This window comes from Haliaeetus albicilla, chromosome 2, assembly GCF_947461875.1.
Source record: "Haliaeetus albicilla chromosome 2, bHalAlb1.1, whole genome shotgun sequence".
Lineage (NCBI taxonomy): Eukaryota > Metazoa > Chordata > Aves > Accipitriformes > Accipitridae > Haliaeetus > Haliaeetus albicilla.
The window spans coordinates 17,282,458-17,301,268 of NC_091484.1; the positions used below are offsets into that span (position 1 = coordinate 17,282,458).

An 18,811-nucleotide genomic window follows, 5' to 3' on the forward strand; every position below is an offset into this window, starting at 1 on the left:
GTTCAATCCGTTATCTGCAGCAACAGAACTCCAGGCGCTGAGGCTTCCTGGTGAAAACACCCTTAAGGTATAACTTGATGGCTTCAGCGGTACGCTCGGCTCACTTGCCAGAGCTGAGCACCGTGTACTTTACTCGCATAAATCTTACAGGCATTTTGCCCTGAACACCTGCGAAGATTCACCTCCTCAGGGAGACCAGGGCGTACCAGACCCTTAAAAGCACGTGGAAGAGGAGCCTGGCGACTGCTGCTACTGCCAGTACCGCTGTCAAGGGATGGGATAGGGTTCAGGAGCTGGGATGTACATTCTTACGCTGATAAAACAAGCGTCCACGCTGCGCTTAGGTCTCCGACTCGGTCCGATACTGGGATCGTGATTAGCGCAGCATAGCAATAGGAGACTAACGGTTGCCCGAAGGCTGTAAGCTCTGGCGCTGCCTCAGATCCCTGGAGCTCTGATAGAGTGCAAGCTCTACCGTTAACGGAGTCAAGGGAAAATGGAAGCCGTCAACAAGATGAGTAAGACTCAAGGGGAACATCCTTAGAATCTTCTCTATATTCAGGCGAGTGCCAGTTCTCTGAATTTCCTCCAATCCCTCTCCCACCACGCCTGACCTCTAGGCAAGCCAGAGACTAGACCTAGGTGCATGATGTTGTTTGGCCATGGCCAACAGATGTGTCTGACTGACTGGGTATTTCCACTGCCTGGTGTACTCACTTCCCGACAGCCAAACAAAACTCGGGCTGTAGCATCGTGCAAAGCTGTGCCCCTCAGTACAGCCATGGCAGCTTTTGACGAGAGCTTTCCTACTCCTCACCTGGTTCTGCAACTCAGCTAATCGACGACTGCAGTGAGCGTGAGACTCCTCCTGCGAAGAAAATGCAAGGATTTCCTTTTGGTCTCCAGTTTGGCCAGGGCCATGGTCTACGTTCCACTTCTCTTAGGTCTATACTGGGGGGATGCTGCCACTGGGATTTGCCACTGTTCCTCTGTATGGCCAGACCCTCCTCCCACCAAGGAAGATTCTGTTCTCACCTGTCTAGAAGCAGCCATCTTGTGCTGGTCAGACAGCAAAAATCCGCACGCATCTGGCAGCGACCGACCACTGTGATATCTCTTCAGTCTCCTCCGTTCACGTTCCACCTGCACGTTGGTGATAGGAGAAAGGGTCACAGAAACCTGCCACCAAACAAGGAGCAAAAGGAGCTCTGGACATCATGGCAAGGAGATTTCTGCTCTGCTCAGAGGCTGTTAACTGCCCCAGAGAATGCTGCGGGCAAAAAGCACTCGAAGTAGGCTATGGAAGAGAAAGAGCAAGAGGAAACAGTTCCTGACACAAGAGCGTCAAACGTGCGTGTATGGGGACACTGGGGCAGGAAGGGTGGGACCGGAGCGAATGCGCATTTGTGAAGGCAACGGGGTGCCAGAAGAGAGAGAAAATACAAAAGCGTGCGTCCACAGGGGGAAGTGGGAGAGGGAAGGAAACAAGCAGAGGACTCCAAAGTGCTGTCTGTGGAAATGTGCTGTGATCCAGAGGACCGTGAGGCTTTGCAGAGGCAGTGAAAGCCTGTTTTACCTGCTCGAGAGTCCTCCTGAGCTCAGCATTGAGTTGCTTCAGCTCCGCCTTCTCCAGTTCCAGCCTTGCAACTGCTCGCTGCAGACATTCCAGCTGCTGTGACAGGAGTCTCTTCTCCGAGAGCCACGATAGCTGCTCCCCTTCTGCAATAGCCTGCTGGGTATACAGAGAGGAGTTTATGTGAGCTGGTGCCCCATAAAGGTTAGGAGGGACAGAATCGACAAGTCGGGGAGAGTGACCGGACTCGGGAATGGACAGTGCCAAGTCCCTTCTGCTCCTCCTGGTTGACGGGCCAAAACAACACACTCTCTTTCTTCCTAGGGGCCCTCCTCCCGATCGCCGTGGGGAAATCCACACAGATTTGCCTTCCGGCCTTTTGGACCGCAGCACAAGTACATCCTGAATGCGCAATGAAGCCCTTCACCTGATCAGGCAACGGTACGAATGCCGTTATTTTTAATACACTGGAAAAGCTGTACCTCCGAAATCGACATCTCTGAAAGCATCCTCTAAGCACCGTCAGCGTAGCTGCTGTGCAACCATCGTTACAAAATTCTGCTAAGGTCAGTCCCTTAGTTTGGTCAGCTGTGCCCCTTCCTTTCCGTGCCAAACCCCAACCACGACACGTTGGCTAAGCTTGCCTACACAGGAGAGAACCAGTTACCCATCCCCAACGTCTGGGCTTGGGGTAACTCTAACAGCAAGCTCCGTAGTTCTTTCAGTAGTTCGGGGGCTGACAGAAAACACTTCAGCAGGTGAATGCCTTGAGCTACGCAGACAGGCAAGCCTGCTGGCTACAGCCGCAGTTTCTCTGGCCAAGCAGGTCATGTATTTATGGGACTATATATTCCCGTATCTTTATGGGCATCATCATTAGAATCCTTTATAGACTTTTTAGTTGACTGATGATCAGTCACACTGCCTACCTGATGATGAAACCGGTCCGTGTCCCTCTCCGAAACCATGCTCTGCAGGATGGCTATTTCCTCCCTCAGAGTCCCATTGGCCATTTCACTCTTGGTAAGGGCAAGAGTCAGTGCTTGTGCCTTCTCTTTCCATTTGACTTCTCTGCTCTCGGTCTGCTTCAAAATAGCAATCGTGCGCTCCAATTCTTCCCCGTTGGCTTTCCGCTCATCCTCCAGTTGTTGCGTTAGCTCCTTCTGTCTTTGCAAGGAACGGTCTCTCTCCTGGAGAACTCGCCGCTTCTCTGCTTCCTCTTCCTCCCATTTCTGGAGTTTCTGGATTTGTTTCTGCAGGGTCTCCCCGCCATCCTTCCATCGCAAAGCTGATGTGAATTGTTTCAAGAGCTCACTCTGCCTCCTAAGCTCTTGTTCTCTCTCTGTCAGAGTCTGCTCTAAGTACCCGACTCTGTCTCTGTGGTTCTCGATCTCCTCATCCTTCTTTGTCAGAGTCGGCTGAACATGCTGGAGATCTTCCCGAAGAGCTCTTACTTCCTCTTCTAACTCTTTCAGTTCACCTTCAGCCTTGGTCTCTTGCTCCTTCTCATGCAAGGCTTCTTCCAGGAGCTTCTCTTGCTCTCTGCCATGCCTAACCTCTTCATTCTTCTTGGTTAGCCTAGGCTGGAGATTCTGCAAGGTCTTCAGTTCTTCTTCTTGGCGCTGGAGTTTTTGCATGAGAGTTTCGTTGTCTTCATCTCTCTTCCTCACCGCTTGCTCAAGCAGATCCACTTGCTGCTGGCATGATGTTAGTGCTACTTTCGTGCTTTCTTCACAAAGCCGGAACATGTTCATTTGCTCTGTCTGCCTGAGGAACTCCAAATGGTTCTCCTTCAAGATTTGGCTCATTTTGTCTAGATCCTGCTCTAGACTCTTGGCCTGCTTGCCTTCTAACTCCTTCTGCTCTCGAAGCTCCTGGACGTGCTCTTGCAAAGACACTATCTCTTGATCTCTCGCTTCTAGAGAAGATTCAGCGTATTCTAGTTTTTGCTGTACGGCTTTGGTCTGCCTCGCTGCCTCCTCCTTTTGCTGTTGAAGCTTAGAGAGAGCTTCCTCCAGAACCTCTATCTTTTCCTCTCTTTCTTTCAGAGTCAGCTTTGTTGCTTGGAGGTTTGTTTGCTCAGCTTCACGCTTTTCCTCCTTTTCCTTCCACGCCTCACATTGCTTTCTAAGGGATAACATTTCTTGTTCTTTTTCCTTCAGTGCCACTTGAAGCTGCTGCAGAATTTCCTTCTGCTGTCCAGAGTCTTGCTCTTCTTTTTGGAAGGTCTCAATCAGTTCCTTCTGAGATTCAATCATTAAATCCTTTTCTTTCAGTATTGCTGTAGTGTACTCTAAGTCTCTGTGCAAGACATTCATCTGTTCTTCTGTTTTTTCCGCATAGCTCCTTGCCTGTTGCTTTTGGATGTCTAGGAGTCTGTCCTTTTCTTTTAAGGTTCCTAAGGTCTGCTCCAGTTGGTCACGGACAGTCCTTAACTGCATTTCCATGACTTCCTCAGCTTCCCGGATTTGCTGTTGTTGCGACTCAAGCTCTTGATCCTTTTCAGATGAAGAAAGGGTCATCTTTTCCAGTGTACCACGAAGCTCTTGCAGGTAGCCCTCTTGCTGTTCCTTGTACTGCTGCAAGAGTCTTAACTGATCCCTTTGAGAATCACACTCGCTCTCTCTGTCCTTAAGAACTGCCCTCAGGTGTCCAAGGCTCGCGTGCAGAGATTTCGCCTGTTCTCTCTCCATTTCCAGCGCTTGGATCTGCTGGGTCAGAGACAGAAGCTCCAAATTCTTCTCCTTCAAGTTTCCTTTCATATGATCAAGATCCACCTGCAGATTTCTCACTTGTGATGCACCGTCTCGTTCTAGAATCATTATTCTCCCCTCCTGGAATTGGATCTCCCGGTCTCTCTCCTCCAGCTCTTCGCTCATCTTGCTGACAGCAGTCCTCAGCATTTCTCGCTGCTTCTCCAGCTCCCGTATCTGTTCTTGCTGGGATTCAACCTCCTGTTTTTTCTCTGTTATGTCCTTGATAACCTCACTGAGAGTAGTTTCGTGCATTTCTTTCTGGTTCTCCAGCCTTCTCACCTGTTCCTGGTACAACTTCATTTCTCCCTCCCTCTCCGACAGGATGGCAGTCATACGAGTGAGACTCTCCTGCAAAGCTTTTCTCTGTGCTGCCTCTTTTTGGAGCATCTGGATTTTCTCCCGCTGCGTTTCCACTTCCTCGTTTTTGATTTTTAAGATAGACAATGTAGTCTGAAGTTCTTGTTCAAGGCAGCGATTCCTATCTGTTGCTGCATTTGCTCGGGTTTCGGAGGCTGTGACCGATTCCTGAAGAAGTTTCATCTCCCGTACCAGTTCTTCTTTAACGGCTCGCAGTCCGTCCCGTTCCTGCTGCAAAACAGTGACAAAGAGGTTCAATAATTCCACCCATGTATGTTTGCTTTTCGTACTAGATTTGAACTCCTGCTTCAGTGGCAGTCAGGGGCTGCCCCCTCCCTCCCTGCCTCTCGGGATGTTGTAAGACCTTTCCTGCGCCACCCTTTCGGTTGCGTCTTTCCCAGCTTACTCGGCCAGTCCCGTCTTCCTTTTTGCCCTTCTCCGAACCTCTTCCAGCTCAAGCGTGTTCTTTTGGGGAGGAGCTGCCAGAACTGCAGCCAGGATTTAAAGTCCAGACTAACCATGATTTAGGCAGTGGCACGATGATGTTCTCTCTGATAGGGAGGGAGGAAGGGAAGACAGAACAACCCCAACATGGGAGTTCCCGTTGTTGGGGTTGGGCGTTGGGGTTTTTTTTGGACCTCTACCGTGTAGAGTTTTCATGGTACCATCCTCTAGAACCCCACTGTGCCCTCTTGAAGGAGTAGCGGTCAGATCACAGACACAGTTACGGTGTTCATGTTCTCTTCAGGCTGCAACGCGCTTCCTGCCTTTCTCAAACCTACACTGTGGTAGCCTCTCGCATTCCAGGCCCTGTCCCTCACGGCACAAAGGTCTCATGGCTGCCAAGGCATCGCTCCTCTTTACAAAGGGGTATCGAAGAGACGCTTCCACCCAGACGGACAGTGTCCAGAGAAGCACTGCCAATAAGGAGCCCAGAAGAGTAAAAAAAACCACACAAATTCTCCTTTCACGGTCTTTACCTCTTGCTTGGCACTTTCCACTCTCGTCCGTTCCTCCTCTTGTTGAGCTTGCATGGCAGCAACTTTCTGCTTCATATCAAACAGCTTCTTCTCGTGCTCCCTTTCTGTCTCTGCCTTCTCCTTTTCCCACTGCTCCAGCATCTCCTGTAGCTCTGAATGGTGCCCTTCCCGCTCGCTTGCCTGATGAGGGGAGAAAAAGACTTCAGGAGGGAGTCCCAGCCAAGCTTCTCAAAAAAATGGGAAGCTTCATCCCTCCCACAAACCCCCACCTCGACAGCGCACAGTAGTGGCTTTGTGCCCTCCATAAATCATGTCCTATATCAAGGAACTTAAAAGGAGGGTCAAGCTGGCGGAAGAAGAGGAGATGTTACCTTCCCCTCTCTGGCGGCTGCCTGTTTCCTAGCACCTCTCGCCTACGGGATTTCCCTCTAGTCTCAGAGTCTCTATTTTCAAAGCTCAACTCCATTCTCATCAAGGAGAAGATGCAGATGGACTGCAGGGTGAGAAAGAGGCCAGCACCCCGATGCCCTAGTCACAAGACGGGCCACGAACTCAAGTTCAAGCCCAGGAACGAGGGGCTGTTCCATCTGTTCTGTATGCTTTGAGCCCAAAGATAACACCTCTGTCAACCGTGAAAGGACAGAAAGAAAGGAACAAAGTTCCCACGACTGCAGTTGGCAGGAAAGTTAGGAGTCTATTTCATGGTAGACAGGAGTCTGGTAAGATCCTACCCCTTTACTGCCATGCCTTGGGTGGGGACCACCCAACCTTCTGCTCAACTCGTCTTAGGCCCACACGGAATCCGTGGCTTGCATTTACTGTCCCGGCATAGTCCTGTAGGTCTTCACGTGCTTTCAAGTGCGAGCTCTTGGCTCTGCTGCCTGGCCTAGCAACGCGTGGCCTATGACAGACGCTTGCTGCCATTTCACACGCTCAGGCTATTATTCTTCTAAAGCCAGCCCACAAAGCTTGCCTCAAGACTTCAGAAGCATATTGTTTCCTACCAGCTCTTGCAGGAGCTTGTTTATTTCCACTTCGTGATCCGTTTCCCGAAGTTTGAGGGTATCGTTATACTGCTCTTCTGCCCGCAAGAGCTGTTGCGCCATGTTTTCCCGTTCCTGCTTCATGAGAGATCTCTCTGCTTCCAGCTCACATTGAAGGCACTTCGCTTCCCCTGCAAACGTGACAAATGGCAAGATTCAGGGCCTACACAAACAGCGGTTCTGACTTCACTAACCGTAAGCCATTTGAATTTCAGTGTAGGAGGGATCTGTCCCCAGCTCCTTCACTCCTTAGAAGCACTGCAGACGGAGAGCTATTTTTATACCATCCTCCCTAGGCAGGGGGGTCACCAGAAACAAAGCACATGAGGCTCTCACCTTGTATCACCTCCTTGGCCTGCCTGACTGTCTGAAGTTGGATTTCAAGCTGACTCCTGGCGATCTCCAGCTGACATAAGCGCTGCTGAGCCTCAAGCAGGCTGGATTCCAGGGTCTCCCTCCCGGCCCTACAAGAGGCCAATACAGAGAGAAATGAGTTTCTTGCTCCTGACGCCCACAGGGAGTTAGTCCAGTAGGAGCTGGTTCAAGGTCCCTACCCCTCAGTTCGGAAAATGGGTTGCATGGAAACTGGTATACAGAAGGCATATTTCTGCCATTTAAAAGAGCAATGCAGGCCCCTCCGAGGGAATGCCCAGGCTTTACTTATGACCTAGCGTAACACAGAAAGCCCAGCCGAGTTTGATCTCCATCGCCAAATCTTAAATTGCTATTGTCTGATCTATGACGCACGGGTAGCTGTGCTCACAAAGTCTGTGCCAGCAAGCAAAAGCCCAGCCTCTGCTCACAGCCCTTTGCTCATCGTCACTTCCAGGTTGCTCTGCAGGGGCGCAGAGTAAGAGCATCTCCCTGGCTGACTCGTGACTTTTTGATGCTGTTCGTAGTGTACGTACAGGGAGGTGATCTTCCAGACTCCCTATATTTCAAAGGGACTAAAGCAATACATCAGATGATACAGTAAAAGCTCATGCTTGTAAGCAGCATTTGTAAGAAATCTGAACTAGATTTTACCTGAACAAGGACTACCTGAAAGGAGAGACAGGTAGCCTTCAGTTTAAACTCTTGGAAGTTCACGAGAAAAACTTGCTACTTTTCTCTAAGCGTTGCTAACTAAGCAGGCAGTAGCCCAAATGGCTTGCCGCTCTTTAAAATGGAAGTTGTAGTACTGCGGAGGCAAATTGTTACATCCATAGACTTCAACCAACTGCTGCGTATGACACACAGGACTCTGCAACCAGGAGCTGAAGTTGCCTCCCTGATCTAACACGGCGTCCTGTGTGCCAGGTTCCTACCATACACAGCACTGCCTCACTAGAACAGGCGTGCAACCAGGATAACATCCTTCAGGGTAAAGGGGCACCCGAGTGGTACAACACTAAGACCCACAACAGTAGGATTTCACTGCTTTGATGGACGATGGAGGATGTATCTTCAAGAAGGAGAACAAGCACATATTTCTGACTACGCCAATGTCTGGCAGTCCAAAGTAAATATGCTCCATTTTAAGGATAAATCAAAGTCAGTCTCTAAAACAGAACAGAGAAGATAAGAGTCCAAAACTGTGACGACAACAACAGGCTCTTGAGAACAACATCTGGCAAGAATAGTTGCTGCAGCCCAATAATTGACAGAACATAATTCAGCTGGATCAACTAAGAGGAGCTGGAGCTCAGAAGCAGCAGCAGCTCTCAAGAAACAGACTGAGTCTAAATGGTGTTTATCAGCCTTGCTAACAACATACTCTGGAGTGGTAAGGCGTCAAAGTCAAGAAGCGTGACAAACAATCTCGCATTTGTACAGCTCTGCAAGGTCAGGAGTCTTCTAAAAAAGACCTGAGAGGAGGACAAACATCTCCATACGTTGGGTAGTTTGGGGTTGGTTTTTTTTTTTAAAAGCAGAACTTGTCACACGTGATCTTAGAAACCTGATCCAGCAGAAGGACAAAATCTTGTTCCTGCCCTGCATAAACTCCTCCATGATGTCTATCTCAAAACAGCACGTGGTAGGGAGTACCGGACCCACACATCAATGATGGGCAACAATTCCCGCAGACTGGCGAGCATTCAAAAGAGGCTTCCCTGCTGCTGGTGTAACCAACTCTAGGTCCTGCACCACAGGTAACAAGAGTTAGACTAGAAACAGTAGGCCCTCAAGATTTTCAGCACGAGCCTCTAGCTTCACCCTAAATGGCAGTGTCCTACTCGCAATGTCCGTACGTAATAGACTTGAATTCTGAAGATCCCCTGTCAAACTACTTGATAAGGAACGATCCAAGTTCAAACGCGCAGAACGAGAAACCGAAACCAGAGAGAAGCTTTGGGTTTCAGTAAACATCTGCATGGTTTAATTACTACTCAATGCAGAGCCAAGGTACCAGATACTGAGGAATTACGCTGGCTTGCTTTGGACTTCACACAGGAACGTGCAAGGGGGCATAAACATGAGCCCCAGGCTCAGGAGAGCTTTGTTAGCTTTAGCTGTCAGAAAAATAACATTCAAACCATGCTGTACTGGTTTGGGTTTTTGGTTTGGTTTTTTTTTTTTCTCGAGATTCCTCCATTTTCTGTCCATGGAAGGTGAAAATAGCTGAAAAGCATACAGGATGCAATGAACCCTCGTGTCATGATTATCACCTCTATAATTACAGACATTAAATAATCTCCTGCCTAGGGTCTCCCCCCTGCCTTTACCTGGCCTCTGCCAGCTGCTCTGCAAGGCCTCGTCTGTCCCGCTCCGTGGCTGCCAGTCGCACCTCTAAGGCAGCCTTCTCGTGCGCCAGCAATTCCTTCTCTTTGGATACGTTGGCCAGTGCTTGTCCTTGGCGAGAGGACTCCTGCCGCAACTGCTCCAGACCACTGCTAGCTGACTCTTGCTGGCGGTGAACCTGAAAGCGGGACAAAATACAGTTAGAGTCCTTTCTCTGGAGTTCTGTGCAGAGCCAGCCAGCGCCACTTCTGAATCAGCTAGAGGAGAAAGAGCTCCGGTACTCTGGCCTGAAAGTTTAAGAGCATCTGCTTCGTGCCGCCCTAACACCCTGGGCTGCCAAAAGGCACTAGGGCTGTTAACCTGAAAGCGATGTGTAAGGCCCTGCTGGGTTGCCTGGGACCAGACGGCCCCTTCAGGACAAACGTACACACCCAGACCACATCTTTTCACGCAAAAATACCACATCTTCCACAACTGCCACCTTGCAAACTAAAATTCTATCAGAATCTATTCCAGTGCTGGGAATTTTCAGGAACCGTTGAGCAAGAGCAACTTTGCTCGCCGAACAAAGTGGAAATACACATGGTTTCTCCTTCTAGAAGAAGAAAAACCAACATCAAAGCGTCACCTCGTCGCAGAACACCACCACACACCTACTTCAGTGTGTACGGCAGTTGGATGCAATGAGGTGATCCTTGGCAGGGAAACAGCCCTTGTGGTGAGCAGTGTCATTTAGTGATTTACGGAAGTCCGGCTGGTGTGGCCAAAGAGATGGTAGACTCTACTTGGACAGTAGTTCGTGTCAACAATACTGTTTACTTGTCTTACACAAACAAGTTGCCCAATAGACCTTGCTGGCATTCAAGCCTGAAGACTAACCGTGATTTTTCAGCTTGCTTCTGCAGTGATGCCAATACACCTCTGATGGGTATTTGCCAAACAGACCACGTACTCCAAAACTAAGACTGTCTAACAGGGAACAGACCTTCAGAAACAAACAATTCTCCTCTCAAAGTTACCCCATAAGACCTAAGATTGTACATTATGAAACCGACACTGAAATGATGGCAAACTCCCTAGTCTCCTCCAGCGATGCAATTCTCCCAAGCTCTTTTTCCACTCTACCAAAACCAGTTAGTCCAGAGTAAACAGTCTTCTGTGACCACCTCTTTCTCAGCTTCTCCCTCAAAGCCTAACGAGGATCTAGCAATTCAAAGCAGCATGTAGGTCGTAAAATACAGTTTCAACAATTTCAGGGTGTCATTCCCGTTCTTAGCAGTACAAGACAGCAGACACTGACTCGCCGCTTTGTCCCGCCCTCTAGGCCCCAACAAGCCGAGCCTGGAAAGTTGCAGACTTCACAACAAAAAGCATAAATAGAAACATGCAGCCCCGGGGGTTTTTGGCCTCAGAAAATGGGTGAAGAGCTACCCTGTTTGCTTCTTTCGACGCATGTGAGAGTAGTAGCCTCACGCAGATTCGTGGGCAAGGCAAATCACCTCTCTGCAGCTTATCAAAAGCCAAAAAAGAGGCCAACACAGACAGGTGGATTAAAGGAATCTGTAGAAGCAGAGGACGACCCAGAGAATTGCACAACAGCTCTGCAAGCCATCAACACACTTCCAGAAGGAAGTAAACAACGCCGCCTGACCCCCAGCGCTACCAAGTGTCTCCTTGACAAAAAACACTGCAGAATCCAACAGATACAGCTTCACTGAGCCAAGCAGCCAAAAGCCCACCCAGAAAGCACCAGGTTTTTGGTCTCACCTCAATGAGTTTCTCTTGGGTTTCTGCCTTCTCCTCTGCCAGCATCCTCAGCTCTGCCTGCAGCCCCTCCTGTTGCTCCTCTGCTTTCTTCAGCAGCTGCTCCAGGTGGGCTTTCTCTGCGCTCAGCGCCTCATTTGTTCTTTCACACAAGTTCAGCTTCTCCTGGCCAGAGATCTTTGCTCTCTCCATCTCGTCCACTTTGCCTGACAGAACGTCATGCTCTTGCTCCAGCTACAATCGCAGAAGCACAGAGGAAATAAAATAACAGTAAGATTTACTCTGTAGGAGCTTTGGCTTGGACAGAGAAAAGAGCAACGTTTCCATATTCAGACAGTCATACTGTCCGAAGGCAAGAAGCCTGAGAAGCAGCAGCAGCAGCAGCTGGAGACAAACACCTGGCAAGATCTTTGACAACTCTGCTCACCTGCAACACAAGTTTGTTCAGCTGCACCTTATCCAACGCAAGAGCTTCATTGATACTGCTCACGTTCGCTGCTGCAACGTGTAGATCGGCTATTTCAGCAGTCAGCTTATTCTGAGCCCCTGTCAACTCTGCTACTGACTGCTCTGCCTGAAGAGACAAAAGAACAACATGACAACAAAGACAGGAAAATCCCTGACCTCAAGCAGCAACTCCAGATCCCCTGTTGTGTCTCTGACACACTCCCAGTTCAGCGTTCCCAACAAGCACGTGGGCGCTAACGACACCGCAGAGCCTCTGTGGTCCGATCGCCATTTTCCAAGAAGGACAACAACATTGTCCCTGTCTTCTACTGCCAGAAACAGCATCTGTGGTGGTCTTGCTATCACAACTGCCTCTCCCACAAGTGCTGCCTCGGAATAAGGTGACCATACCTTTTCCAGTGCCACGGTAAGCTCGTGTTTCTCTTGCTTCAGCAGATCCCTCTGAAGGTGCGATTCCTCCAGCATCTCTCTTGCGACTACCAACTCGCTCTGCAATAATGAGTGTTCTCCTTCAAGTGCAGCTAAGTCCTTCAGTCTATCAGAAGGGGAAAGACAAACAAGTTTTTTAACGTAAAAAACATTCTCATTTCCAAAACCACGAGTATAGAATCATAGAATCATTTAGGTTGGAAAAGACCTTTGAGATCATCGAGTCCAACCGTAAACCTAACGCTGCCAAGTCCACCACTAAACCGCGTCCCTAAGCACCACACTCTACACGTCTTCGCAATACCTCCAGGGATGGTGGCTCAACCACTTCCCCGGGCAGCCTGTCCCAATGCTTGACAACCCTTTCGGTGAAGAAATTTTTCCTAATATCCAATCTAAGCCTCCCCTGGCACAACTTGAGGCCGTTTCCTCTCGTCCTATCACTTGTTACTCGGGAAAAGAGACCGACACCCACCTCGCTACAACCGCCTTTCAGGTAGCTAACAGCTTCCCGCCTGTTAGTTCTCCCTCTCCTCTTTCGTACGTTGGACACAAGACTTTCCAAAGTTCTTCTTTGGGTAAGACAGACTTTTAAAAAGTCCACCTTAATAGTCCCACAATTACTTTTGCCTTCAGCAGTGAACTGATGAAAGAGCTGGCAATCTATCTGGGGAGATGTGTACGAATTTCCCAAACTAATAATCACAGGATCACAGGATGATTCAGGTTAGTATGTGTGATGTTGCAAAATGGCACTCCTTGCCCCAAAGGCCTTCTGCGCTCAGTCTAGCGTGGAAACGGCAGTACGGAGGGGCTACATTGCATATGATGGTCCTGTGCAAATTCCTCCCAACTCCTTTAGCACAGCCCTGGGTAGCAAAAGGGCTGTACAAGAGACACAGCTCTCTTTACGCTGGTCTCCATTTCTCACCAAGAATCAGTTAACAGCAAAAACATTGTAATACGCCATCTCTTTTCCAGTCCTGCCTTACTCACAAGAGCTTCTGTCTGTCAGATGGTTTTTTCTGTCCGTTCTGTTGAAGGCAATAGTTTGACTAGGGACAGGAACAAGGCTGTGCAGAATGGGTGCGTTTTAAACGTGAACACAGCCCATCCTATGAATCCAACGAGCACCCACAGAAGATAACGCTGCTAACAGCAAAGTTTAAAACACATTCACCTGTCCTGAAGCTCCTTCTTCTCCGGGTCCCCTTCGACTTGTAAGTGCATCACCTCCCAAGTCTTCCGGCTTATTTCCTCTTCCGCTTGCTGCTGTGCCTGATCCTTGAGGACAGGTCTACCCAGCGTAACGGGTTCCCAGGGCCGTACGCCACAGTTTAGGCGGGAGCAGTTTACAAGTATAGATCCAGAAAGCCTCATTTGCTCTGCCTTCAGCTCTGACAAATCTCTGAAAAAGAATCAAGAAAGAGGTAATGTTCACACCACCACCTTTATCAGCTGACTCGCTTCCGAAGCACGTAATTGCGCAACAGTAAAAGCCGGCAGGAAAGACGACATCTTCGCTGGGGACGAATCATTCCTCTGACACTTTGGGATCAGGACACATCTTGACCCTTGGGCAATGGGTCTATTTGACGGTTGAGGAATGAATCTGTTTTCTCCCCAGAGATAAGAGGAAATGTATGGAACAGCCAGAAGGCTTCGAGAATTAACTAGCGGGTCAGGCGTACTCTACGCATTAAGGAAAGCTTATCACCAAATAAGGTAAATGGCTGACGGTAACCCAGAGTTTGAAATTGCATGCTGACACCAGAAGAATTTACTGTTAGGCTACGCTATTCTTCTCTGCACAGAAGGCACCTGTGAGAAAGGAACCTCAGAGAGCCCAAGAACAAGAAAACAATCATAAAAGGGAGGGATCAAACTAAGCAACATCAACTGGAGAAATGTAATAGCAGGGTAGAGAAGCTATTCTTTCTCTCAACAGTGTTGGTACAGGAATAAGCGGATGCAAACTGACCACGATAAACGTAAGCTGGAAATGAGAAGGAAAAAATAAATATATACATATTCACGAATGATCTTTCCATCAGGAGCAGTGGGAAAGGAAAGCCAGTGAGATTTAAGGCAAACTCTATAAAAGGGGACCGCTCCACATGCTGCATGCGTAGCTTTGGTGAGTCTCTCCCAACTCGTCCACATATGCCTGTGTCTGTGTTAATATGCCCAAACATCACCATAGCCAAGTTCACCTGTTCAGGGCCCCTGCATTGCTTATAGCCTGGGCCCCTCAGTTTTACCTGAAAACCAGCATCAAACAAAATGATTCTGAATATAGCCTAAGGCATGCTTAAGGCCATCGCTTCAGACTACCAAAGGAGAAATGGTATCTTTAGCCGCAGCTAGCGTAACATCAAGGCTCAAAAAGCAGCTGTGAAGGGAAGCTGTGTTTTTTCTGCAACGAGATCTAGCCTTCACTTCTACTCACCGGTCAGTGGCAGTCTTCATTTCCAGGAAATGACAGCGGAAGGTTACCACCTGACGCCACAGGCTGAGTAGACGGCTGCGTTCACCCCTTAGGTAGCTGTCATAAAGCTAAACAGGCAAAGACAAAAAGAAATGCCAATTCAGCCTTCGCTGTCACTGTACAAGCCTTTCAGAGAGGGGAGGGTACACAACCGTCATCACCGGGTCTCCTTTAAGAACTATTCCAATTGGGGGGGGGGCATCAAGGACTGAAGAGCCACCACAGAGGCATCCTCAGTAGACCTGCCACCTGACTGCAAAGAAGGGAACATCCACACTTCCCCTGCAGGCGCGGGTATCAACAAAGCAAACTGATCGCGATTCATCATCTCGCCTTGCAGAGGTGTCTAACAGGCTCGGTGGAGGAAGACAAAAACAAGCCCCTCCGAGACCAGTGTCAGATTTGCTTGCAACAGCCTATTGGTAAGGGAGGCCTGTGCTGTTCTTCTGTTGGCTACCCTGAATCCGAAAACACACTGACCTCTCTTCGGTCTCCACTGCTGCAGACAGAGATTTAGGAACTATTAAAAAACAGACGAGCGTTCATGGGTCACTGCCCAGCAACAGCAAGCATTTGCCTTTGAGAACGAGCAGTACGGTCACAGCACGCGGGCATCTCCCATCACCACAATTTGCTGACACTCCTCCATCTCACACCCCTGTCTTCTGCTCATAAACACCAAGACAGCCTCAACGGTGCCACGACTTTCACACAGCAAGCTCTCCAGGCCAGAAATAAAACCCATTCTCATTCCACCCCGGCATCGCGTCTGACATTCCCGTCGCCCATCCTTACCTCACGTTCACCGCGCCACTCGCTCTCCTTCAATTCCAGCTCCTCCCGGGCCCTCATCCAATCCACCGTCAGTTTTCCAACATCTTCTTTAAGGGCTGAATTAACCTCATTCGCTTCCTCGAGGTGTTCCTGCAGGAGAGTGTTCACTTCTGCCAGATTCTCACACCTTGGAAAGGGAGAAACAGCAATGAGGTCACTGAACAACTGCTATCCACAAGCAGCGCCTCCGTGATTTCCCAACTCCCTCAACACTGACTTTGTTGTCAAACCGAGAGGCAGTAAAAGTGCTTTCTAGGATTAACTAAGATCTCTCTGTGATGGCATACTCATTTGCTTCTCCTTGCTTTAAGCCTTCTACTTCCACCTACAATTTCGGTTTCCCCTTCTACTTTGATGATGCCCACAGTTCACGTCTTGCCTCCCCTTCGTGCTGTCTGATCACTGGACGCATCACCTTTCTCTAGCACTCTCCTGACCCGCTCACCTACTGAACCACAGAATAATTTAGGCTGGAAAGGGACCTTTGGAAGTCACCCGGAATAACCCCCCGCTCAAAACAGAGCCATTCAGCACACAACACTATTACTGCACCACAGAAAACAGACTGTGGACCTCTCTCCTTTCAAAGCAGCTTGCCCAACTGCTCCCCTTGGGGAGACCAGGGAGCACTGACAGGTTTTCCCTCACTTCCACGAGCATCCAGGATACCAGGTATGAGGGAACGCTTCTTCCTTGTACCTTTGCTGCTCCTCTTCCACCTGAACCAGTGCTTTCTCCAGGCTCTGGTCTTCGTGGCTTCCCACCTGCCTGGAAGGGGTCCCTTCAGAAGAAAGGAAAAGTTTAGTCAAATTCTTGTCTTCCCTTCACTGCTGTGAGCATCCACCGCTTTCCGCTCCATTCGCTTGGGTAGCTCAGGAGCTCGTGGCTTCTTCCAGGCGTAACAGTGTCGTGACTATGGAGAGCAAGGGAGGGGAAGGGTGGTGCTCAATGCGAGTAGCTCTCCTCAGTCCCCCACTGTGGCACTCTCGCAGCTAGGTCTCCTTAGCTCACAACCGTGAGCGCTCACTTCGACTTGAAGCCTGGGAATGCTCTCCTACTCTCCTACCCTTTGTTCTTCCTAGGTTTACTTTAGCCGTGAAGCAGAAAGAAAAGCACATAGCCGTATGTTGAACGCCAGCATTCTTGCCTTCCAAAATGCCACGTTTCAACCCGTTCTTTTTCAGAGGCGGCCATATAACCTAACAGGCAGTGTAGCCCTCTCCTGAGCCCTAGGACAAAATGTTACGCCAGCAATAAAGCACCCTTTCTCAAAACTAAAATCCCCCTTCACAGGGTTTCCTGCACCCGCATTTCTGGGACCACTGGCTCCTCTAAGAATGGCAACTGGACAAAACACTCGCAGGCAAACTTACAGCGCTTCTTTAAACCCTCAGGCAGCAAAATCTTGCTTCCCTCTGCCATTGCTTTGGGGAGCTTGCTTTGGCCCGCCTTAACAAACGCCACCTACACGGTCTTTAGTTGGCAACCTGCACACTCACCCCTCCTGCTGCCAGCTGCTGCTCCAACTCTCGACACCGAGTCCGGTACTGCAGTACCTGGACGGAGACATAGAATGAAGATGAGCGAATGCAGCTTGTAACAGGCTCGGCTCCTCCTGCATTAGCTTTTCTCCAAGTCTTTACAGCCCAAGCACAGTACGTTTCACAGCGCTGCCGATGTGCCGATGCCGCCAACAAGAAGTCGTTACGATACAGGGAAGCTTCACTTTATCTCGTACGGAAGAAACTGAGACGGGGCTTCTTTTACGCGTACTGCCACCTGCTCATCCTAAGAGCTGCCTGCCTCGGCCCGGGGCCGCCCCAAACCACCCCCGCCGGCTCGGCTCCTGCCTCTGGGACGGCCCCCTGCTAACGTGGCCCAACAAAGGCGCCTGCGAGCCGGGCATCTTTATTTCAGCACGGACAAGCCCTCACGAGAGGCTCGGCAGGGTGACAGCGGCAGGGCCAGGCGCCCAGCGGGCCGGGCCGGGCCGGGCCGGGCCGGGCGGAGGAGGGCGGCTCCCGGGGCCTCCCCCGAGCTGCGGGCTCGGCGCCGTCCCGCCCGCGGCAGCGCCGGGGAACGCCCCGGGGAGGGCCCCGCTGGGGCCGCGCCTTCGCCCCCCGACATCGCCGCCGCCGCCGCCGAGGCCCCTCTCAGCGCTGCGCGGGCGGCCCGGGCACCCCGGCCCCGCCACCGCGGCCCGTCCCCGGGCAGCTCCCCGCCGGGCCGGCGCCCCCGCTCCTCACCTTCGCCTGCAGCTTCCGCACCAGCACCGCTTGCCGGTGCTGCGCCTCCTCCGAGCTCTGCAGCCGGCGCCGCACGGAGGCCTGGCTCCGCGCCGCCATGCCCCCGCTCTCCAGCCGGGCTCCGCCGCCTGACGGGCCCCGCGGCGGGGGCTGCTCCGCGGCCTGCCCCGGCGGACCGCGCTCAGGCGCCTGCCGCAGCGGGCGCAGCGGCTCACCCTGCCGGCCGGGCGCGACCGGGCGCCGGGCGGGAGAGCCGGGCTCGCTCGGGGCCGCTCTGTGGCAGCGCTTCCCTTCTCGCTTCTCCCTTCTCGCTCCTCGCTGAGGGTGCGGCGTTGGGCTGCGGTGCTGCCGCGGGGGAGAGGCCGCCCCGGCAGCCGTTCGCTCCAGCGCGTTCCGCTCAGAGACCGTTAAGGGCCCCGCAGAACGCTGGGGGCAAAAAGCGCCCCCGGTGCAGGCTGGGAGAGAAGGAGCGCGAGGAAAGCCCAGAGGGTCGGATGGCGGGGGCTGGGGCCACTGGGGCAAGAAGGGTGGGACCGCAGGGACCGTGGAAAAGGTCCATCGCCCAGGGAAGCCAGCTGAAGAGCTGGAACTCGCTACGAAAAGCTCCAACTTCAGCCCCTGGAGCCGGAGTTCCCATCTAGTACGAAACCCAAGCATACATAGGTGGAATGACTGAAGCTTTCGCTCCCTGTTGTGCAGCAGGAACGGGACAGACTGCAAGCAGTGGGAGAAAAACCGGCATGGCAGAGAAAAGTTCAGATTTACAGGACAACGAACTCTGTGAATTAAGCTTTATTTCATGAGCCCGTGAAGAAATACAACAAACACACACGACAACCAGGGCTCGGTCCCCTTTGCCCGGGCTACTCTCTTACGTGAATTCACCGAGGCACTACTCAAGCCATGATGTTTCAAAACTTACAACCCGTAACACTTAAAGTCGTGGGCTTATGGCGGGGGGGGGGGGGGGGCGGGGGGAAGAACAAAAATAAAAAACCACCAAAAAAAGACTTTGTTTTTCCCTAGTGAGAGTGCTCATCCTTCCTCCTCCGTCACCGCGCGGGCGTCCCCTGTATCACACTGTGAAGCACAAAAGCCCCAGCAGTCCAGCTGCTGTTGAATCTCCTTCAAAGGCTTTTTGGCTAAGCTGCT

At 51.0% G+C, this 18,811-nt stretch overlaps 3 protein-coding genes across 3 annotated transcripts in view; all 3 read right to left on the reverse strand.

Annotated features, from left to right (window-relative positions):
• Positions 1 to 18,811, reverse strand: part of GDF5 (growth differentiation factor 5) — a 138,907-nt gene that overhangs the window by 118,798 nt on the left and 1,298 nt on the right. The window lies entirely within an intron of this gene.
• On the reverse strand, positions 341 to 13,061 carry LOC138684524 (centrosome-associated protein CEP250-like). Its single transcript, XM_069778564.1, has 14 exons — positions 13,057 to 13,061; positions 12,053 to 12,197; positions 11,622 to 11,768; positions 11,198 to 11,428; positions 9,415 to 9,608; positions 7,046 to 7,173; positions 6,671 to 6,840; positions 6,084 to 6,159; positions 5,667 to 5,866; positions 2,503 to 4,917; positions 1,577 to 1,732; positions 1,036 to 1,179; positions 818 to 868; positions 341 to 364 (listed from the first exon to the last, which is right to left on the reverse strand). Exons 1-14 carry the CDS (start codon positions 13,059 to 13,061, stop codon positions 341 to 343), a joined length of 4,086 nt encoding a protein of 1,361 aa, XP_069634665.1.
• On the reverse strand, positions 13,189 to 17,540 carry LOC138684526 (centrosome-associated protein CEP250-like). The gene is made up of 6 exons (XM_069778565.1): positions 17,348 to 17,540; positions 16,913 to 16,969; positions 16,113 to 16,194; positions 15,375 to 15,540; positions 14,541 to 14,647; positions 13,189 to 13,499 (listed from the first exon to the last, which is right to left on the reverse strand). Exons 1-6 carry the CDS (start codon positions 17,538 to 17,540, stop codon positions 13,268 to 13,270), a joined length of 837 nt encoding a protein of 278 aa, XP_069634666.1. The 3' UTR covers positions 13,189 to 13,267.